At 44.3% G+C, this 23983-nt stretch overlaps 1 protein-coding gene across 1 annotated transcript; it reads left to right on the plus strand.

Moving 5' to 3' along the window:
* The first annotated feature begins 5699 nt into the window (after positions 1-5699).
* LMO2 (LIM domain only 2) lies at positions 5700-14055 on the plus strand. Its single transcript, XM_059825773.1, has 4 exons — positions 5700-5736; positions 6177-6345; positions 10069-10284; positions 13058-14055. Exons 1-4 carry the CDS (start codon positions 5700-5702, stop codon positions 13275-13277), a joined length of 642 nt encoding a protein of 213 aa, XP_059681756.1. The 3' UTR covers positions 13278-14055.
* The last annotated feature ends 9928 nt before the right edge of the window (positions 14056-23983 follow it).

Consider the following 23983-nt stretch of genomic DNA (forward strand, 5'->3'; position numbering starts at 1 on the left):
AGCCCCAAAAGGAATTAAAAGCAGAAATAACAACATTCCATAGGGGAACAAGAGGACTGATGGATTCGTGGAAGGGTGATAGACTTTCTGGTGCATTGCCAGCTAGTGCCAAGGTCACTACGCCTACCCGGTGACTCTCTCAGACGCTAACACGGAATAGTGCGGCGGCTAGAGCCGGCGGGAATCTTGAAAAGCTACTTTTGTTTGGGAAACAGCTTGGAAAGCAGCAAAAGATGAAACTACCTGACTTACAAGTCTGTGTGTGGCTCTGTGTGTTTACAAACACATGCGCACATACACAAATATATAATTATATACACATTACATAGACACGCGCAGACAAATGTGTATATATATAAATACATAAACATATAAATACCTCTATACATATGTGTGTATGTATATATAAACAGGGGAGCCTGAGCTACAGTTTCTGATTGTGCTATGACTCTCTCTGAAATTTCCCCCGAGGGAATTGTTTCCCAGTCACCGGTTATCTTCTAAACTAAAAGTATTTGTGGGTCCGACTCAAAGCCCATTTCGGTTCAGACGTGTCTCTCCTCTGGCGTGCCTGGGTTGGGGTGAGATATTTAATACCAAAATAAAAACCAGCCCCAGTGCCTTACTGGAGTGATTCCCGTGCTGAAGCATAGGAGAGAGTACTTACTGTGGAAAAAGGCGAAATTACTTGAAAGGACTATACTGTAGAGCAGTAGCCTTATGAAAACCATGACAGGGTAATTGGATCTGGCTTGTGTGCAAGGCAGCGAGGGCTTGACGGGAGCAAGAGAAATCAATAAAGGAAGGGAGAGGAAATGGGGAAGGGGAACCTTTCACATTTCTGCAGTGAAATATCCCTTCATCTGACTGCCTGTAACTTACTTTTCATCATCTGTGGTGTGACCTGCAGTCGAAGATTTCTCTCAATAAACACAGAGTTGGGTTGGGTTTTTTTTTTTATCTTTGTTGCTTGTTGAAGAAAATAAGGCAAAACAGAACAAAACTTTGTAACTGCTCAAACTTCTTTAGGCACCAGGCTTCTTATCTAACGTCTGGACCTCAGGATCCCAGGGCAAACCCCACCCTGAGTGTGGCTTTTATTGTTCTGGTTTGTTCTCTTCCAGTTCAAAGGAAAGGTTAACCCCCAGAAAGAGAAATGCGTCCTTGGTCAGGAGCGTCTAAGTCCTCTGAATCACACTTTACCAAAAGCCTCCAAAGCACATTCAAGTTAGTGCATGTGGTCATCACTCAAGGAAAACTCCTTATCCTTGCTATCATCACTTCTGTCCCCAGGGAAGCTAGAAAATATATTACCTAGGAGAATGATGCGGAGTCTTCGATATGAAAAAAACCAACCCAAACCAGCACTTGTGGAGACTGCACAGACCGGAACAGAAATTACTGGCTAAAAAAGACATTCCCAGATCCATGAAAAGGCAATAACCACTTTTTTTTTTCCTTTGAATTATGTGGTGCCATTCATGCCCTTAATATTACATAGTGGCGATATGAGTAACTATTGATAGGGCATTGATTCTCCAGTGGCATAGTCAAATGTCCCCAGCAGTAGCTGGTTTATAGTCCTCCTCAAGTATTCTGTATTCTTTGACAGAGACTGAGGTCCCAACTTGTTCTGCAGTGTCAAAGTTGTGTTCAAAAAACCCAGACCAACCCAAACTTTCCATGTCTTTAAAGCGTCATCCAAAGGTCTGGCGTGTCAAAGCTTCAGTCCAGCATGCGGTGGGAAGGGGGAGGATTCTTCCATTTTGCACATAGGTAAACTGAGGAATGGAGTGGAGCAGTGATTGTTCTAACACTGAATGGTGGGTCAGTGGCAGGACACTGCCCGAATCACAGAAATCCTTATTCCTCTTTCTCTGCCACCTTTCCTGTTAACCATTCACCTTTAGTCACGGTCTTGACTTTTCTATCCCACAGAAAGTGTTAACAGAAAATCTAGGCCACCGTCACTGAGATTTAATTCTTGTAACCATGCAGAGACTTCAATCTTCATAAACTGCATTTTAGGCAACCAGCATTACTGGCTATTATGGGCAGCAAAGTTAATCTTACTGAACGCAGACCTGTGTGAGGGTGACCTCAAAATAGCTCAATAGCATCCATAAGCTCTAGGGGGGAAAAAGATAGGATATACTAAAGAAATGAAGGTAGGAGCAACCTGAGACTTAGCGGTGGTGATGATGATCCTGTGGCCTCGAAGGAGCAGACTTCCAAAACCAAGCTGAAAATACTCACTGATTCCAAGAGGGGACGTTTCTTTGGAAACAGGCACGTTGAGCTATGTCTGTAGATGACACCACTCGTAGAAATGATGCAGTTTTACATCAAATGTTCTTGTTGAGAAATAGATAGAGAAGTCCAGCCAACTTCTTCATGGCACGTTATTCCAAGCACTGAATGCTAAACGCAGTTAACAACAGCGGATTTGATCTCAGCCACGCTCCAAGAATTACTCTATAGCGTGATCTATATTAATAAAAGTTAATTGAAACCAAAACTCATCCCTCGGGATTTTCAATCAATGAACACAAAAAAAGCCGCACTAAAAAGCACTGGAAAATACAGCTTCACAGAGAAAGGGACAATGGAAAGAAAAGCTCTCACTAAAAATAGTGCTAGTCTTTTTGTCCCTGTGCAGGAAATGTCGGCACCACCAATTCTAGCGCTGAATAATGCTTTGTCTTTGGGAACGTTATTCAGCGGGAGGCAACAGCAAATCAACAGCCAATTCTGCTGAGGGAAGTAAACATTTGCAGATGGGAAAATTGAGGCAAAGAGGTATTAAGGGACTTGCTCAAGGTGAAAAAAAGAAGTCGCTCTTGATTACTGGTCATCTGTTCTGGTGGGACACAAGAGTTCTCAGCTGGAAATGCCAAATTTCACTGTCCAGAGCAAGAGTTTATGATATGTAAACCCAATAAATGAAAATTGAGTCGTCCCAGTGTGTCTTTGTTCCTCAAAGGTATCAGAAGATGCAGCTCTCGGTTAGCGTGCCGAGAGCCTTTCACTGCAAATCCACTGGGAACCGGCACTAAACGCCGGCACACAAATGTGAAGAAAAGGTGCTTCCAGAACTGCCACTGGAGCAGAAGACGCCCCAGCAGTTTGGGAGACACCCCTCAGGCCAGGACACTGCTGCTTCTGCTCATCTCCTGCCACCCCAGCTCCTGCAAAGCCAGGCTTTGGTTTAGTTTGCAACCCAGCCCGACGCACGGCGCTGCCTGGGGTCTTTGCGGTGCGGTTTGCTCACGACACCCTGACGACTTCAATCCTCACACCGCGTTTTCCGATTACTCCTTGTCCAAGCAGATCGAGTTCGAGCGCTGCCCCATTAAGCGCGGTGGAGAGACACATTTATTGTGTTACATACCAGCAAATTGACTGCTTTTTTTTCACTTTTCTGAGCTCACGACTTTGCTGAGCATCTCTTCTTCACAGGGAAGAGAGAAAACAAGGATTAATCTTGTGGTTTTGATGACAATTCTTTTTAGACGAGGAGATGGGTGGCATCTGCAGGACCATGGGGTGATCCCAGCACTATCACAAGTACTGTGCTTAAAGATCCGACTTTGTCTAGGAAGTTTGTTCTGGATCTGACTGAAAAGGATGACAATAAAACACATACAAATCGTCCTCTTCAGCTTCTCTATCGCACGCTGCTCCACTGTTTTTATGCAGAAAAGCTTTCTGCAGGTTACGGGATTGATCTTAAGAGAGCGTTCTTGGTCTGTCCAGCGATGCATGGACTCAGCTGTGAACATGAGAAATATCAGCTTCAGGGAGGTTATCTGCTAGACCTGAGGTAGTCTGACCAAAGCAAGGAATACAGGTGTTGCAAAAGCTTAAAAAACGTCTTTTCCAGTAATCACTGGCCACTGCGTATTCTAAGTCCTCATTTCCATGTTGTTTTTCTAAGGAATTAGGTAATTCCTCATGTGCCAATGACGATGGTTTTGTCCCTCACCAAAACTTTTGAACCAGCTGATCTCTTTTAGATAGACAAGGGGACAGAGGTCTTGAAGACATTAATTTCCTGTGCATTTTTGAGGAATAAATAGAAGGGAGGCAGCATGCCAGTATGGCTGCAGTGTATGCACAACTGTGTCATCTGAAACGAGAAAATTTCCCTGGCATTATGGAATTGTTCACATTATTCCATCAGGAGCTATTCAGAATATGAATACCCCAATCATCAGGGAAATTTCGACGCAGAGTTTATACTTTATTAAACCTCAAGACACAGAGCCAGGAGAAATCAAGCTTGTAGAAATGTCCTTTTTTTTTTTTTTTAGCATGTTTGAAGTCCTTACGCGTGCTTTTGATCCACCTTTAAATTCAATTTCTGATTTTTTGAACCGACATAATAAAATTCCTAGCAGATTTTTTTTTTTTGGGGGGGGGGGGGGCTTGCAATACTTGAATTATTCAATTATTCAGTCTTCTGGAAAGGTTTACACCTCACTTTTCTGATCACAGTGTAAATACATCAGAAATTAAATAGTCATCATATAATTCAGTCCTGTCTGTGAAACCCTAATGAAAGGGCCTTTTCCTTTAACAGAAATGAGTGACTGTCATACTGTAATAGCTTAAAATACATCGGAGATAATGTTTTTAAAGAATAAGAGCGATGTGTTCTAATGACCAGCGATGGCTCTAAAGTATTGCGAGAGCTTGGTTCAAAGCGCCTTGAAATGAGTAACAGTCCTTCTGCTGGCGTTACTGATCTTTGAATCGGGCTCATTAATGTGTTGCAGATATTATATCCTAGCTGCCAAAAAGCTGAAAACACTAGAATGTAGTCATAAAAATAGACATCAAATACATTTCTCTTCTGGGAATTAATATAGAAGCGAAGCAGTTCTGCTACTATTCGCCAGTGCTTCTTTACAGATATTTTCTTACTGGTTTTAAGGGAATTAACAGGGCAAGCAGTTCACCTCCTCCAGAACGCTGCCTCCAGCAGCGGCCAGTATCTGATGCCACAGCGAGTGGGAAATGCTCGAATTGCTGTAACAGTTTTCGCTCAGGCACTGGAAATCCGTCCTTTCCGGGATGCGCTGTGCTGATGGAGAGGAGGAAGGGTGGGAGGGGAAACGGAGATATTCAGGCGAGACTTTCCCATCTTTAGCTTCTCTGTGATTAAGTATGGATCGATACTTTGTACTCTCCGGGTTTTATAGCTCATTAACATCAAACGGTGTCAAGATATAAATTTGTTATGTTGCTTGCCAAGAACTAGGGGATGTCTAGAAGCAGACACCCGTAAATGTTCGCGAGGGGATATAAATGGGACGCGATTTAGTTGACCGCTCCGAATGCTAGGTGGCAAAATAACACTTAGGTTCTTTACCTGTGGATCTCAAAGTACCGTCCAAAACTGTACGTGCGTGCGGGCATGTGCATATGGATGTAAGAGAAGGAGAGGGAGAGGAGAGAGACGGTGACCGTCGCCTTGGTCCTGTGTGGAGCTGAGAAGGAGCCAGCAGCGCGGAGCCAGGCGCTTATTTCTTTCCAGCCCTTGGGATCGTTTGCAGGTTGCCAACCTCCCCCAGCACCTCCTGCCCAGCGGGAAGGTGCTGTTAAATGCCCTTGTGATGTGAAAACGCGACGCCAGCTGCCAGCCCCGGCCCCGGGGAGCCCCAGCTCTGTCTCTTTAAGAAACCCAGCGAGTCGTGATGCTGCTGTTTGTATTGCTAAATCCCCAGGAGTCCAGTTAAGAAATGGGCAGCTGTCTCTTTAAGTGTGATTTCCTTCTATTGTATTTGAATCGTGATCAGGAAAAAGGAAATGAAACCAGAGACCCGGGGCTGAGCCACGGAGTAATAATAATAATAATAGCGATGCCGCTCTCCCCGCTCGCAGCAGAGCCGCCCGGCGCCGGAGCGTGTTCGCGGCCGCCCAGGCAGAAAGCCTGAGCGCAGCCCAGCGAGCCCCGGGCTGAGGCAGCGGTGGCCGCCGAGGCGGCCGCCTCCCGCCCGCCGCCGCCGCGGGAGCGGCCCCGGGAGCTGCCCCGCCGGCCGGAGCGGCGGAGGAGCGCGGCGGGGATGGGAGGTCAGCGCCCGCGGGGCCGGAGCGCGGCGGCGGAGCGCGGCGGCGGCGGCGGCCCCGGCCCATATTTCTCTCTCTCTCTCTCTCTCTCTTTGGTGTTGCAGGAGGAAATCCTGTGAATGTCATTGGGGGGCGGAGGGGGAACTCAGCTGGTGAAAAGGCTCCGAGAGCAGACAGCCTTTGCGGGGGCAGATCCCACCACAGGCACGCTACAAAGGAACAATCCCTGCCAATGTCATCGGCCATCGAGAGGAAAAGCCTCGATCCTTCCGAGTAAGTGGCCTCTTTTTCTCCCCCCCCCCCCCGCCCCGCGCCCTCCCCGTGAGCCTCGCGATGGCCGCTCACCCTCCCCACCGGAGCCCGCCGCCGCCGGCATTGTGTGCCCGGCACCCCCTTCCCGGCGGCGGGGAGGGGGCTCGGCGGCAGCCCCCGCCGCTCCTTCCCCCCCCGCCCCGCTCCCGCCCGGGGGCCGCGGGCAGCGCGCACCGGCGGCCGGGCTGCCCCAGCCCCCGCGCCCGCCCTGCTGCGGGCGGCGGCCCCGGGCCCGCGGGGGCTGGGGGGGGCGGTAGGTTGATGAGAGCCCCCCAAGTTGCGGGAGAGCCCAGGCGGGAGCAGCCTCCGGGGGCAGCGAGGCGGCAAACCCCCCCGGGCTGGGCATCTCCCAGCCGCTCACCCGGCGCCGGGGTGCTGGGAAGGGCTCAGGGAGGAGGGAGAGCATCACGCTTCCCGAACGGGAAGGTGGTTTGCATTTGGAGGGACCCGCTCTGCCCCATCTTTGATCTGCCCAACTCGCTGGAGCCGATTACAGTGAAAGGTCAGAGCTGTTAACTGTGGGTGCCCAACTTCCACATTCTCATAACGCAACTTTCAAGAGCTGGTACAAACTGCTTTGGTGGGTGCAGGGTGTTCTGCAAAGGGCATGTAGAAAGACTTGATTGACGGGATGCAGGAGGTGAGAATTCCCCGCCCTGGTTTCCCACTCGTGTCCTGATCCAGGCTTTCGGGCTGTGCTCCGCCGCTGTCCGTGCAGGCATCCCGCTGGCGAGAGGCACGGTAACTCAGCACAAAACCAGAGTCGTTTCAGCCCCGTATGTGCTAAGAACTGCAGTTATGCTTGTCTGGAATCATAAGAGAAGAAAAAAAAAAAACCATTGTAAAATCTCCGTTTTCAGATAACGCTTCAAACATTGCTCTCAGTGAACTTGAGTCATTCGTGGCTTGTTTCCTGTGAGATACTAAAAATGCCGTCGCTTGAAGCCCGGAGTGAACACATGGGAACTGTTTCTTTTGGGGATTAAATCAATTCATTCCGTGTCACACCTGATGTTTTATGTTACATTTTCCCTTATTTTATACAGTTTTTTAAGAAACGATAATCCAAGCTCCTAGGTATATGATGTCCAGGTTTCAACTACAAAGTTTTAGTAATCTTTATTTATTTACCTACCTTGTGTTCTAGTGACTGAAGCGCTGGCTTAGAAATCTAAGGACATCAAAAAGCTAATGCATAAACCAGCAGTTCTGTTCTGCGTAAACATCCGCCAGGCCGTTCCGGAGTTTAGGGCTTTCGGAGAGACCTGGCTTGTGATTCCCGAGCACCCGTAAGATGAAATATTTTGGGGTACATCTGAAGTTTCAAACGCTGGATAATAAAGGATAATGAGGTGCATTTCCTTCTATTGGAGGGCTCTCAGAACTTCTCAGAGCGGAGCCCACACGTTGGGAAAGGGAGTTTGGGGCCCAAAAGGATAAGGTTGGAAAAATTAAGGCCTAATCACGGAGAGAGTTCCCCATGATTTTAATGAAAACTCCCAGGACGGAGAGCTGGTAGGAGAGGGATGTTAGGGCACAACTTGCAAGGCACAGCAGTTTCAACTTAGAAGAGCGAAAACCAGAACAGAATATAATCAGATCATATCTTAGGGCTCAGCAGGATCAGTTTCTCAGCACAGAAGTTCTTGACCAGTCGTCGTTTCTCCCTGCTGAAGAAAGTCATTTTTGCCCAGAAAACCACTGACCCAGTAAATAAGCAGCGATAATAGAATTTTTTCCTGTTTATTGCTGGAAACTGGGAGCGGCCTGACCCTTCTCCATCAGCGTAGGTCTCCTCTGCCCCCACCAGCCGAAGGGAGGACAGACCAGCGACAGAAACGAAGCGTTGAGGGACTCCGTGCTAGAGCGAGAACCCAATAACGTATGAAAGAATTTGGGGCTCTGCTCTACCAGGTACTGAGCGCCTCGGTCAGCATCCAGCGAAGCATAAACGTGCAAACATCCGCCTTCCTTGCCGCTAGCCACGGGTTTAAAATTAAGTAAGTGTTTAAAGGGTTGAGCCAGTCGTTGTTTTATTCACTTCCCCGGAGTTTGGATGAGGCTCTCAGTGGCAGCACCAGGTCACTGCAAACCTTGCAGACGTGAGCTCAGGCGCCTTTCTTTTAATTTTTTTGCTGTTCTTTTTTTTTTTTTTGGCAGAACTTGTAAAATTACACGAAAAGGCAAAGAAGAGAATTCCTTAAGAAAGTAGCTTTGAAGGAAATTCTTGCTTTATCCGCAGGTATTACCAGGGCAATCCTAGCTTTCAGAGCTTTTTAAAAAGGGAAAAAAATATGACGCCTGAATAGTCAGTGCTAATATCACAATAAAGATTTGTGCCTCTTTTCAGGCAGGGATGTGTAAATCCCAAATAATTGTTTGAGCTATGTTGGCATAGACCCATCCCAGGGGATTCATGCCCTTAGCTGAAGGAAAAAAATAAGTCCTGCAGTAACATCTGGTGTTCAAGGAACGTGTGGACGTGGCATTGTGGGACATGGTTTAATGGGCATGGTGGTGTTCGTTGATGGTTGGACTTGATGATCTTGCAGGTCTTTTCCAACCTTAGTGATTCTGTGACCATGGGGTAAAATTCTGGCTCTATTAAAAAAAGCAGCAAAATTTAAACCAGCTGGGCAACAGTCTCATCTGTTGTACTTACTCATTTCATGCCGTTCAGAGAAACGACATCCCCAGACTTAGTCTTCAAATTTACATTTTCCAACAGAAAGTTGACTGCATGTAAAACCCCTCAGGTGCCTTTTCTACTCCTTTAGCCCTTGGTGAGACAGAAATTCCCTTTGCTTCCAGTGGCACTGCGGCCAGAGCTTGCAAGCTCAGGTTTACAGTTTGGGCTCGTATAGTTTTGGGTTCATGCACGGATGCTTTACAGTACTGCTGGGGTTCTTCAGTAAGTTATCAGTAAATCCAGAGTGTATCTGTGTTGATGAGGTCACTTACAGTTGTTTATAGGTAAATCTTTATAATCTTGTTGGGAAAAAAGCGCATTTTTTTTAATGGAAATGCAAGCATTGCTACGTGTTGTGGACAAACCAGAATTACTTGAAAATGTGAAGAATACAGTAAGAACTTTGTGGCTGTCGGCACTCGTCAGTCTGCACAGACGTAACCAGCATTGCTGTGAAATGGTGAATCCAGGCAGCTTTTTGATTGCTCTTCCTGAAAAGGTGCAATCTTTAATTATGGAAGAATGATGTTATGCGAAAGGTATTTCTTTTATAGGAACCGCATGGATTGAGACACATGACCAAGCAATTCATCTCCTGTCCAGTAGAAGAAAAATGATGCATCTACACAGACACCAATGTCCTAGTAAAGTAGTAGGTGCCTGGACAGTAACGAAGACACACAGGCGATCCAGAGATCGTCGTGTTTATGCGTTATGCTTTGAAGAAGAATAAAAAGAGTAGTTAGGAAATTTTTGCATACTCTTATTAACCCCTTAAATTTTAAGCTGCTCTTTTTTTTTTAAAGCAAAAGAAGAGTGAAGTCCTGCTCCCTCTGATGTTAGAAGGGTAAATCCTTCACTCCGCTGGGAGAAAAAATGAGGATGTAATCCTTGTTCTAACTTGACCAATCTTGTGTTTTGTTTTGCCGCCGCCTTCTCTCATGGATGCTTTCAGAGTCCATTTTCCTCCTCCAACCATTCTTTCATTCCCTCAGGGAGCCGGTGGATGAAGTCCTCCAAATTCCCCCGTCGCTGCTGACATGCGGCGGTTGCCAGCAGAACATCGGGGACCGCTATTTCCTGAAAGCCATCGATCAGTACTGGCACGAAGACTGCCTCAGCTGCGACCTGTGCGGGTGCAGGCTCGGAGAGGTGGGGAGACGGTTGTATTACAAACTGGGCAGAAAGCTCTGCAGAAGGGACTATCTCAGGTACGCAACCCACTCGTTCTACCCTCGCTCCCCTTCTTTCTATCATTTCAGCTTAGTCATTTAATTAGTAGAGCTAGTGAGCAAAGACCCATCAAGAATTCATTTTTGATTACTCTTAAACGTAAAGCCTGACAGCAGTCGCAGTTGTGACGCAGCACCGTCTGCAAGCTCAGGTTTACAATATGGGCTCATATATTTTGGGGGTTCATGCACAGATGCTTTATGGTCCTGCTGGGGTTCTTCAGTAAGTTATAGATAAATCCAGAGGTTATCTGTGTTGACTAGGTCACTCTGAGCTGTTTATAGGTTAAATCTTTAAAAATCTTGTCGGGGAAAAAAGCGCATTTTTTCATGAAAATGAAAGCATTGCTACACGTTGTGGACAAGAGAGAATTATTTGAAAATGTGAAGGATACAGTAAGAACTCCTGGGACTTTGGGGTTGTTGGCATCCGTTAGTCTGCAGAGACATAACCTGACAGCTCCAGGCGAACTGCGCAATGTCAGCGCGGGATTCTGGCAAGTAGAAATTGGGAAAAGGTGATGAATTTCAGCCAGTTCCCCCGGAGCTGACAATGAATTGGTTCCCCCGAATGGTTTTCAGTAGTTCTGTGCTTCTCCAAGCATTGCCTGGGAGCTGAAAGGTGTATAAAACCAGGTGCCAAGATCGGCGACTGATGAAAGATCATTTAGCTCTCTCATTTAAGAACACGGTATCCAAGGTAACTGAATTCAATTCATTTTCCTGATGCAGTAATACCAGCTCTATAAGAGACGCTTGATTCCACTAGGCAGCAGGGCTGCTGTACCCGCTCGGTGGCTGAAGGCACTGCCTTCTACACACCCATCGATCCCTCTCTTTTTCTGCATCGCTGGTAAGGTTATCCGGGACACTTCCAGCAGAAAGAGGCAATGTGCTGCATGCTTATTGCAAAGCTACAGCCAGGCTTTTAGCCAAAAAGGAAAGTTTGATTGCACTAATTTGGATCCAGTGGACTGATTGCACTAATTTGGATCCAGCGGATTTTTAGTGTTCTTAAGGCTGGTCCTGAATAGACAAGAATTTACCCATTTTGCTGAATCAGATCCTACAAATACGCTTGTTACAGGTATTTTCATTAACACCTCTCTGCCCATCTGTTTTGCCAAAATTTGTAAGTAGAAGGATTAAATTGAGATTAAGATACTTCACAAAAATTGATAACAAAGGATCTTTACATTCTTGATTACAATTAAAGTGTATTGATCTTTGCTGTGCTGGTTGTGTACCATTTCTTCTAGTGGATCCCTAACGTCTCAGGAGATCTGTGCCACAGAATAATGGGTTTTGATATCTTTTTCAGCTACCTTACTGAAGGCTAATTTACCTGCCAATAAAAACTAAACCAAAATCTCAGTGGAGATCCTAGTTATGGTGTCCCTGAGCTTTACTGATGGGAATTTTGCTAAGCAGAATCTAAGAACTGAGTTCTGCTGATGGGACCAGTTGTAAATACTCTGCATACACGACAGTCCGGCAGTGATCCAGTGCTAATTACACTTTCCAAATACTTTTCATCTTAAAATGGAAGTAACAGAAAGTATGCCAATACAACTAATGTATATTTCTTGCAGTGAAATTCAATGTTTTTATCTATTTAATAATGCAACGTATAATATCTTCCCTCATCAACAAAAAATTTGGCAGCCTTTGTGTAACCTTAGTATTCCTTTCGTTGGGCAGAAGTAAACACTGACATCTCCTGGTAGACGACAGAAATGATGTCTTTTCCCATTAAAGGTCTCTCTTAATTTAGTAGACATTCTTTTTCCGGTTCAGAAGATGATAGGAAGCAGGCACAGCACACGTAAGAGAAGTGTAGGAAAAACTCTTTCCAAAATTAGTATGGAAACTTAGAAGTCAAACTCAATAGGTGTATACTTTGAACAAGTAAGACGTAGCATTTCTCCCCCCATTTAAGAAAAAAATAATAATATATTCATGCTTATTTGTTAATGATTTGACTTACAAACTCTGTAGCCAGCAGACTGCATGAAAGGCTGGCGTTCACACGGATGTCGCACTGCTCCAGGTGAATGGTAGTGCATGCTGTGAGGGGGATACATATCTAGTGCATTCATTAGAGGCTCCTCTTAACAGACAATATCATCATGATCCCAGCAGGGTTTTCCAACGTGGACTAAAGAGCGGTCCAGATCACAAAATTGTTTGGGCTAGTGTAAGTATCTAGAAGGTCTTAGCTTGTATCCGTCTGAAACCCAGCAGGAGTGACTTCATGGATATAGAAATATTGGGGTTTGAAAGAATCTCCAACGTGGAGGCAATGACAAGAGACAGGGCGGTCTCAGACCATGGCTTGTGTCAACTCCTTTCTGTCAACTACAATAGGAACAGCTGAAGATAGGCAGCATTTATCAACGGGAAGGTAATTTCTGTCGATCACAGAAGTGGAAGTATTAGCATGGCACAACTTTATGCTATGATTTGGGGAACCTTTACTCCTCCTGAAGCTGCTCAGCAATTCTGGATAAGGTCATTGATCAGAGAAGTCAATTGTATTGTAAATAGGTGAGGACCTTGGACTTTCTACTTCAATTTTTGGTATTGCAAAGTTTAGAGTTCTGCTCGGCAGCTTTCCACGTGACGTCTGTCTAACTTGGCAATGCTATGACTAATGGCTCAAGGCGCTGATGTTGTGTTCGTGTTTTGATTTGGTTTTTCCCACCTCCTCAGCAAAGGAACTCTGCTTACTCCTCTGCTGTTGTTGTTTTAGGCTCTTTGGCCAAGATGGCCTCTGTGCCTCCTGCGACAAGCGAATCCGGGCTTACGAGATGACCATGCGGGTGAAGGACAAAGTGTATCACCTTGAATGCTTCAAATGTGCTGCCTGCCAGAAACATTTCTGTGTTGGGGACAGGTACCTCCTCATCAACTCGGACATAGTATGTGAACAGGACATCTACGAGTGGACTAAGATAAATGGAATGATCTAGCAAAGACATGCCTCATAGTCTATAAAAGACATCTCACGGGCGACACCGATGCATAGCTGCAGTGAGGAGATCATCACTTGAGCTATGGGCTTTGTCTAAAATGGGGGGAAAACACCACGGAGTCGGCCCTTTGCAGGCAGTGCTACGTAGAATCTAAACTACATATAGGTGAAGAAGGGAGACCGAAGCAATAGTAGATAGACTGACTTTTGTTAACAAAGGCATATGGACAATAACTGACATCAGCCACGTAAGCGAGAGCTGGGGAACAAACGCAACGCGATACCGAATTCTCCTAACTGGAAAAAGAGTAGGGACTTCTGTAAAGAGATGTTATGACTTTGTCACCTGCAGACTAGGATTGTGCAATTGAATTTTCTTTTCGTCTTGTTTTAGTTACTGAGTTTAGATGACAGCTCCTAATGTAGGCATGAGGAAGAATACTGGAAGAAAAGGGCCATCACTTACACGGTCATTCTGTACAGCCTTATACTTTGGGTAGGAGAGAAAGCGGGAAGAGGGTGGGGGTTATTTTTGCATGGATTATTTTTTTTTTTCTTTGAGAATGAACAGTGCATCCTCTAGTCCCAAACTCTTCTTTAAAAAAATCCTGCTGAATAGTTGTTTTCAGGCACTGCTGTTTCAAGATGAGATGTTCCACAGATCATTTCTATACAAATATAAATCTAAAGAATTGTTCAACTATTTTATTAACTTAGATTATATCAATAAAATATTTGTTGTGTGTAGTAAGACTCTGCAGCTTTAATAAAAATAACAGAAGATTTGAGTGTTGTTATTTCTTTTTTTTGGAGGTGGGCTGGATTTTTTGTTTGTATTATTTATTTTATTTTTCATAGCAGGGTTTCTACACTTTGTCTACAGCTGATGCCTGCTGGATCCACTTAAGGTTGCATTTCAAAGCAGTAATGTGAGAACGCTGAGGTCTCAGTAAGCCTTGTAGAGTTCTTCATGTTAAGGAGAAATCAGATAGTGGTGTAGGAGAAATTAGATAGTGTTGTGTGACACTGAGGCTCTTTGGTGTTTACGAGGATGCTTTGAGGCTGGTGGCCCACAGAGAAATACATCTGGTGTTACTTCACAACAAAGACAGAGCCTATCTGATCTCAGAGGAGATCATGTAAGATTAGGGTCTCCTAGAAAAGTAGCTCATCCTGATTTTGCTCTGGATTATTGAATCCAGCATAACACCACTAGAGCCAATCAATACTTGCTAGTATTTAGAAAGAATTAAGTTCAGAGCCTTTCCTGCAAAGACTGTTGTCACTCGCTTCTTAAGCAAAAGGAAGTTTCCTGGCATTGTAGTACTACTAAGAACATGAGAAGTACGCCTGGTCTGGCAAAGGTGGACATGCGGTATCTTACTCCCACAGAGACAAGTAGTGGGTGTTCAGGCAAGCAGGGAGTGACCTCCGCATGAAGCCTTTCCAGCTTGCAGGAAGATCCAATGAGCTCTGGGTGAACTCGCCTTCAGCCCCCTCTGCTTAACACCGACCCACAAACCCATTCTCCATGAGTTTGCCTCGTCCCTTTTTTTGACTCTTCGGCCTCCAGAAAGTCCCAAAGCAATGATTTTCACAGTTTAATTCTACACTGTATGTATTTCAAAGCCTGTTGCCTGATAACTTCATTGGTTGACCACCATATTGTGAGAGATAACCAATAGTCATTTCCTATCGCCTTTTTTTTCACGATTCTTGACATTAAAGAGCTATATCATATTCCCTCCAACTTATTTTTTCTGAGATGAATAATCTAAGTTCCTTCTTGCACGAAAGCTGTTTCACACCTCTGATAATCTCTGTTTATCATCTCTGTGTGTCTTCTAGTTCTACGTCACTAGCACTGCATGTTGTGTTCAAACGTACTAAAAAAATAAAGCTTATAAAACAGTTGAACAAGTCTGACAGTCCACTCAGAAAACAGTTGGCATGTTCATTCACCCCACCAGTAGTAACTTGTAAGGAATAGCACCGAAGCATATGGATATCTGTTTGATCATTTTCAATAAACTTGTCCCCTAAGAGATCTCTCATCCAAGTGGCAGTACTGACCAAGGACAACATTTTGCATTTTACAATGGATATTCTGAGAGCTCTTTTTTCTTGTCTTGCTTTTCTTGTCACAACTAGTGTTGGGGACAAAATCTTTAAATCCTATCACCAGTGAAACTGGAAACTATACAGAGGACATAATGACGTCACGCTCGAAAAGTACAGGTTGAGGGCTCTGTGATTTAGCTCTTCTCAAGTGATATGCTGACCTCTGGAGGCCATAGGCAGCTGGTTATAATTATAATTCTTAGCCTAAAATGTATCCCTACCAGCACAGGCAAGCAAGCTATGTACCCAAGGAAAATACAGTTATCATCTCTCTTCACCCTCAGTGGCTCCTTGCAATTATTCTGTCCAGCTGGAAACGAAGTCTCAATATCCCTGTTAGTTTACACAGCTTGGTGGATGTAACCAGGATGCCAACGCAGGGTGGAGGCGCACAACCATTCTTCAGGTCGGTGCGTGGGAGCACATACACAGAGTGAGCTGCGCATCACCAGACAAGGTGGTACCAACAGCCTCATGGCAGATGCCTTTAAAGCTTTCCAGGTCATCATGCCCTGCCACATCATTGCCATGTCCCTCTCTGAGCCCCTCTTCTTTTGTCCCCTCTGCTTTCCCTGAAACAATATACCTCGATAGCACTATTGTACGAGCAGGGCAGAGGAGTGCTTACGGCTTCATGAGCACCTACTAATTCAAGCCAAGAAAATTTTGCAGATGATGGCAATCAGCTATAAAGCTGATTTTTCTGTAGTCACACGCTAATGGTGGAGAAAAACAGGTATCAAAGGGAGTGTCGTACGTCAGGGAGACTGGGACGCCGCTCCATCCCGCGGCGCTGCCAGCTGAAGGGTCTCTGAACGAAGACCACGTGTTGCAGATCACAGGTAGCCATCTGCTCATGGTCCCAACCGTGTGAGGGGCAGGGGGAGATAAAATGAGCTCCCCTCTGACAAAGTAAACCATGATTTTGACTTTTCCAAATTGCTATGAAGAGGTTTTGAGCCGCATCCTGATCATACACCATACAGCATGATGGTGTAACTAACTGTAAAATAACTGCAATCACGGAGTTACACCAGCATGACGATAGCATCGATGTGGTCAGAATCAACAGGTATCATTACAGGTAAGAGTTTTGACACTTGTTCCCTAAACCCTTTCCAGTGTAATTTTTAACCTTCCTCAGGCATGCTGCAGAGCTGATCTCCATGATTCCATCTCACAGAGAGGTTTGACTGAAAATGTAGTGTAAGGACCCTCGTTAACATCAGGGTTGAGATTAGGTAAGAGTGTCAATAGTTCAGGGAAGCTTTGTGGTTTTGCACTAAGGAGAGCAAGATCCGTGTTTTGTTGCCACCTGAGAAAGTATTGCCTGTGTGACTGTTGGCAAGGTAGTTAAATATTCTGCTTCTCAGTTGCCCGTCTGTAAAATGGAGACATTATCACTTATTCTGTAAAATATCCTTTAAAACTTCCTAATGGAAATAGACTCATTATTTTGTGTAAGGTATCATTTACAGAGGAAAATACATTTTAAAACCTAAATGAATATATTTGTAAAGGAAGGATGCTGCAGGGTCCACAGTGGATATTCTTATTTTGTTATAACACCACCAGTTTTATCTACTCTATGTAACTTCAGAAAGGGCTTCAGCTGAACTGGAAAATGACAACTTGTGCCAGAAGAAGAGCCTCCACTTGAGCAGTAGTATTACTCTAGCTGTATAATTATACCAGTCTGTTGGCAGACTTTTCCCAGCCAGATTCCTAACTCTTGCTCTCTGGATCCAGGAGGAGAGAGAACAGATTTCTTTTGGAATTGGTGTAACCAACACTTCACCTCTATCCTCATCTCAAGTATGTAAGGACTGTCTCCTGAAATCACAAGCAAATAAAACGTTCCAAAAATGATGGCGGAAATAAAAGCAAAGATGATTTAAAGGCAAAGGCAAGAAGCACAATAATCTGAATATGACTTCATCAGCTGATATTCAAATGCATTGTTCTTTATATGTTTTCCATATCAGCGGTATTTTAAAAAGCACATCATCCTTCAAGATTTCCCTTCTTTGTCCCCATTATTCAATGTCATGGTAGGAAGATGAGAGCATTACCATCCATATCACTTTTTTAATTCCATGCCCTTGGATAAGGGCAATAAGAACCCCGCATAATAGAGTTTGCAGCGGAGAGAGTAAATGGGAATCGGTTGTTAATTCAATACGGGATACAGAAGCTGTCTCTCCCATCTCTTTTTCTCAAGGTAATACTGTGCCTCCAATTGTCATTATACCCAAGAATCAAATTATTTGAATTCTGGACACATCAGCACAAAACCGAAGACTCCCTGCCAATTTTGTAGCCTGCTTGGAAGAGAACATCAGAGAGCATCACTCATTTATACGACTGCCAGCCTGAGACTGTAAATTCAGAAAACAAGAAGGCCTCAGGTGCTGCACTTTAACATGTCGTTCTGCTCCTGAATCACCCCCCCTTGCCACCCCCATCGCATGCAAGGTAACACTTTATCTCTGAAAGCTTTCAAGCATCTGCCGGGGCGAGCATAGCCCCTGTATGGCCTGAATGTGAATTGAAAATGAGACTGTTAAGTATATTAATTGATAACAGTCACTTGCGACTTTGAAGGAGATTCATGACACTTCGAAAAATAATCTATAAAGATTGTTGTTGCTCTAAAAAGGCAGTGCAGCATCAGCTTATTTCACTTGCAGCAGGTTCATCTCTTTTATAGAGCGAACTGCACTGCAGGCAAAGGGAATTTTAATGGACACTGGAAAAAAGATCTATTCCTCTGTCCCACGACAAAAAAAGAAACCATAAAAAGACATAGAACAGAGAGATTGAGATAGGAGATGAGAAAACATTTAAGGAACTATAATTAAATTAAGATTCAGAAGTCTGCCAATGAGATGAAGATTAAACTGGCAGAAAGTTGAACCTTGTTTGAAGCAACTTGTTCCCTCCTGCTGTGGGTTGTTTTGTACCAGGCTAATGAGAAGGCACATCTCTGAAAGGTGCCTAATAAACCAGCAGATCTCTGACCATTAATTAATAAACATATCCATGTTCCGTTTAATGCTTTTCAAGTGCCTTGTAAGCATTAATGCATTAATACATTACTCTTTCCTTTTTTAAGCCACAAGCCTGGCTCCACAGGTGGGGAAACTGAGGCACAAAGTGAACATGACCCGCTTAAAAATCAGCCAGTAACTCAGCCAAACTTCTACGAGAGCAGAAGTTAGATCTCTTGGCTTGAGTGTGACCATTCAACCACGGACCGTTTGGCAACCGCTGATGAAGCAAGTATGGGTACCGCAGGGCCTGACCTGTCTGGCAGTGAGGATCTCAAATACACTCTGAACGTCGGAGAGCAGACTCAATAGCATTTGATATGGATGCTTTCTATGAATTATGCCTGACGGTGATACACATCCCTCCCTGCATGACAGACAATCCGATACACAAAGCTCTGCCACGTTTGTGGAATCAGGAGTCAACAGCCGGTGGGGACATTTGGGCATGGGTGGTAAAAACCCATGAAATTTGGCTAAAATAAATGCATTTGATGACATCTCTGGCTTATTCTTCAAATACAGAGAGCGAGCCACCGTTTCACTGTCTGTAGCAATACTCAAGCAATGCTTGAAGCACCCTTAAGCCCCCTTATCTGTGTTCTTCACCAACAGCAAAGGGATGATCAAAAAGCTCCTGTTAAACTGTTCCTCTATTAAAAATTTAGTTTTCAAATATTTAATTTTTGGGGGGTGAAAAACAGAACATGCATGAAAAACCCATTTAAGATTTTCAGGGAAGAGGTTTTTCTTTTTTTAATGCAAAAGTTGAACACACTTTTTGCTGCTTTTTGCTTCCTGATCATCTCTGCTTGCTCTCTGGCATATTCTGGTTATATTTATACATCGGCATAATGCAGTGAAGCCTGTAACTGACTGCAAGAAGTTTGATTTCTGGGGAGGTGCTGGAATTGGGAAGCAAGGAGGGATGCTGTGACAGTAGTGACTGGGGTAGTGAAAAGTAGCCATTGCTCTGCAGTATTGAGAGAGGAATAACCTTTTAAAGCCATGACCTGAGAGAACTACCCCAGTAGCTATGTGCCAGCTACCTTTCACACGATTGCTGAGATGTTTCTTCTGCAGGGCTGTATCTTCTTGGGTTGGTCGGTAAAAGCTCGCACTAAGAAGGCTATGAAAGAAGCCTGAAAAGCGAGGCAGGCTTTGTTTTCTTGCTTCGGTTAATCATTGCAGCCCTCCGTCTAAAAGACAAAAAAGTAAAAGAATTTCTCTTGCGCGAAAGCTACCACAAATGTTTGCCAGACTACTCGTGGCAAAAAAAGATCTGGAAGCAGTGGTGCAGCACAGCAGCAACCCAGTATCTGAGATACAAGCAAGGAGGCAAAAGCCCCTGGATGTAACAGCTGAGAGTTTAGAAGAGCTTATTCGTAACCAACCGATGATCCTCATATTAGTGAAATACTGTATAATGACTGGCTCTCTGAGAGTAGCGTCCACAACATAAGATGTCAGTGATGAGATGTGTTTTCCCTTTCCATGGCAGTAGATTTGGATGCTTGTTAGCACAGTGAGTAGCTTTTCAACCATGACAGCTGAGCCCTTGACTTCAGTCTCCAGCCTTCTGACTTTTTTAGAGCCCTGATTCTGGGCTGTGATTAGGGGTTTGGTTTTCTTCTCTCCTCAGATATGTGTCTTGCATCTCATATCAGATAGCTTTACCAATGTATTTCACAACACCTGCAAACTGGTTTTGAGATACAGACTATTTACTTATTCACATTTATTTTAAAGAGACAATCACAATAAAACTGAAATTCTTCTAAAATAAGACACATAGTCTCCAGTCTGACAATATCGCAAAGCACCTTGACAGCTACCCAAAACAGTGCTTAGATATTATGTTGATATCTCATTAAAAAGATCTAAGACCTGCAATCATCAACCTAAGGATGCTTTGCAACACCGGGAAATTCTCGGTCGGCTCGTAAGACAACGCTCCATTACAACGTGGTTATGGTTTTTTTGCAGTCGGTAGGTGCGAGCGAGTGCCGACTGAGCTGTGGTGCAGTCGCCCTGGAATTCTTGGAGCTGGACCAGCAGTGAGTTTGACCCAACATGTGCAAGAAGCGTGTTGTTCAGCTGATAAGGAAACTGAGAACGTGCATCAGCAAATACAGTTTGTTTATCCTGTAATAACTGTTTTTGAGTAGTACAAGCAAAAAAAGGCCGGGTCTGCACTAGATAGATAAGAGCTCTAACCAAAAGGACGACCAAAGGTCGCACCAGGCCGCCTGGAAACTTCAAAAGAGAAGCCTTCGGTGGGAATGGATGACTAAGGGAATTGCAAAGGGCTTCTGGAGTCTTTTATCTTTGTGCTACCTCTTCAAATCCAGCTCAACACTTCAGTCATTTATTGTTGCCATCATCTCATGAATGTACACTGGGCTCAGCCTTGTTCCTACTGCACAGGTGTTTGTAGCCAAAAAACCCCCACTGCTGCGGCCGCAGCTAATGGGTTAACAATCTCAGCTAACAACCTAACGAAACAGTACGTGGAGCTGAAAAGAGAGCTGCTATCTAGTTTGTACAGATGGTTTTTTTAGGTCAGGAAAGACTCAATAGCAGCAGAATTTTCTCTAGGGGTGCCCTGTTATTCTCCCTGTTCCTCAGGTAAAGAATGACCTTCTGAGCTCCCACACAAAACACCTAGGGTCTCAGCGCTTTCCGCAAGATGATGAAATATTCCTCCAGTCCTTGCTTTCAGCAGGGTCTTTCACACATCCCTTAGGCCATGAATCATGCCATTGCATCAGGAATCACACACAGTGAAAATGCTGTAAGTGCATGAAATTAAAAATATTCCTGAGACTTTATTACTGCCTTTTTGACCAAGTTAAGTTTGAAATAATCAATCTCAGTCTCCTGTCAACTTTGTCAGTGCTGTTCTCTGTCCGTATTAATCCAGCACGCACAACTGTGTATGTACAAAACCTGAAAGCAGGTATTAGCATTGCTGGCCTATGATGAAGGCACCTACTGATTATCCACTGCACTGAGTTTCTCTTCTACACTATCTGCTTAATTTAATGTGTTCGCTCTTGGACGCAAGAATCATGCCTTCCTGTGCTATTCACGGTCTGTAAAGTAAGTAAACTTTATTTCTGATACTTTCACAGGTCAATATTTACACTTGTAGCAGTATCTTATATTTGATTTATGTGAAAGAGGATGATATGAAAGGAAAACCAACTCTCAGCTAAGCAACCCTGGGAAAGAATAAAACTTGGGTATGGCAGTTTGTGTCAACATGAAATCTTTCATCCGAAGAAAAAAGCTCCGTCTATTAAAATTACTCTCTAAGTGGGATTCCAAACTCTGCAAACGCACATCAGTATTTTAGACCCATTTCAGAGCTAACAATCTGAGACAAAAAGATTCGCTAATAAAAAAAGACAAGTCTGAAGTCACAGAGCACCTTGACTCAGAGCTGCACCACGCAAGATAGGACTTGATAGGACAAGATAGTACCAGAGGTGGCTTTTTGACAACCTTAGGCAACTGATGTAGACAAGAGCATGATGTAGGGCCGTCTGACAATTCCAGATAGACCAACCTCAATTATATTGCCACACTGCTCCTTCCCTAGCTCATCTCCACATCAGGACCCACCCGGCTCAGAGGCACGAGGACATGAGGCTGAAATTCAGCTTGCAACATTCTGTGCTGGGGGACTTGCCTGGATTACTGCACATGGCACACCTGGTAGGCTCCAGAAGCACAAAAGCTGGGAGGAGACTCCAGCTACGGTTGCTTCGAGTCTTTCACTGCAACCACTACGTAAAGTCTATTGGTTGAATTCTTGGTGATTCCTTTGACTTCATTTGACCTTGGAGCTGTCAAGGCCAATTTACCGTCGTGTGAGAGAGATTCAGGAAGGGCGTTGTTGTTGGCTCTGTCTACATGGTAGTAATGAGAAAGGGATTTTTTTTTAAAACCGTTGTTTGATTCTGTCAGAAGAAAGCCTGAAGCTGTATGCTGACAGATATCCCATTTGTTACTAAAATGTCCGACAAGCTCCTATGTAATATTTAGTTTTTTCACGTACACATTTCACTGAAGTTCTGGCTCTGATCCCTTTAGCTACCGCCCTGTCATCTTTCAAATCTTGTCTGAGATTCACTCCTGTGAAGCCTGAAAAAGTGATTTGGTTATCAGTTCTTATGTAAATCCCCCACCTTTCAAAGGACTGCGGCACTATCTTTACGTTTGTGTGATTCACCGGAGTCACTGCATGATCGTACAGCTCCCATTTCTAATTTTCTTACATTACTCCTTCCGTGCTGTTTATTACAGCCATTCAGCGTGTTTTAGATGATCAGATTTCCAAGCAGAGGTCATTGCCTAGTTGTTCCTATGAAGCCCCGACCTTATTGCATCTTTGCTACAATAAAGAACAAACCCAGTAATAATAGCATAATAACAATACAAATATTCTGTACCTCAGCTTCTTTCCTGCTACCAATTCCCCAAGCTGTCTACTCCCCTCAAAGTCTCAGTTTTGCCCATTTATTATTGTCCATTTAGAGCACTAAGACCTTGGGAAGTGTAGACCATCCCCCGACCAAAAATCTTCGCACATTAGGTAACTTCCAAGAGACGCTCAGCACCCGGTGGTAAAGATCCCTAGTGTGTCGTCTCATTAGATTTTTCAAGAAGTAAAAATAAATGAAGGATGCTAAAAGCCTCATCATCTTGCAAAGATTAAACATGGGATGCGCGACACAATGTGAGAAATCTTCAGCCTGAGGAATACCTCTGATATATTTAGCCATTTGGGCTCTAAGACTGGCGATAATGGAAGAAAAACTAGGCTCCATTATTAAAGTGGAAAAGAACCTTTGTCTAGACTGAGCTGAAAAAATGCCATGATAATTTGCGTCCACAGTTTGTGCTGCTGTCAGTTATTTGATGGAGAATGCAAAGCCTGCTGTGGGTAAAACATTTAAATGCTACCATTTTAAACGGTTTTTTGTTTGCTTTTGGGGTTTTTTTTGGGGAGGTGTGTTTAATTTGTATTTTGCAATTTTTTTGTTCAGCTTCAGAACAGATATTTCTCTTTTACTATATGTTCTTTGCCATTATTAGGATATCCCTTAGGAAAGTAAAATGGCAGCTCTTCGATGCACACTTGAGGAGCTTCTAGCCTAACCAAGTGTGGATAACTAATCTTTACACCTAACTCCTGCAGAACTATAGGCCACTCCACCTTCATCTTCACTGCTAAGGCCCCGAGTAACATTAGTGCTCGATACATTTACCCGTGCTCCAATCACACCTCTGACTGCTGGAAAGGCTGCCCGTTAACTCTCAGAAGAGAAACAAAAGATCTAGAAACCTTGAGAGTTGTGGATGTGGAGCTATCCTCATCCACTCCCTGGGGTGTCAGCGATGGTGAAAATTTAAACGCGAACCCACTTTCCAGACAGTTTAAGCTAAGACACTTATTTTCGAAGGGCAGTAGTTACGAACGAGTATGACACATGAATACTTTTTAGTCTGTCTCCTCTTGGTTTTC

The sequence above is a fragment of the Gavia stellata genome, chromosome 17 (genome assembly GCF_030936135.1).
Source record: "Gavia stellata isolate bGavSte3 chromosome 17, bGavSte3.hap2, whole genome shotgun sequence".
NCBI classification, from domain to species: Eukaryota; Metazoa; Chordata; class Aves; order Gaviiformes; family Gaviidae; genus Gavia; species Gavia stellata.

Coding starts and splice junctions, on each gene's coding strand:
- LMO2 (XM_059825773.1), top strand. CDS start 5,700: ATGCTGCTGTTTGTATTGCTAAATCCCCAGGAGTCCA. Junction 6,346..10,068: donor AAAAGCCTCGATCCTTCCGA/GTAAGTGGCCTC, acceptor TCATTCCCTCAG/GGAGCCGGTGGATGAAGTCC. Junction 10,285..13,057: donor TGCAGAAGGGACTATCTCAG/GTACGCAACCCA, acceptor TTGTTGTTTTAG/GCTCTTTGGCCAAGATGGCC.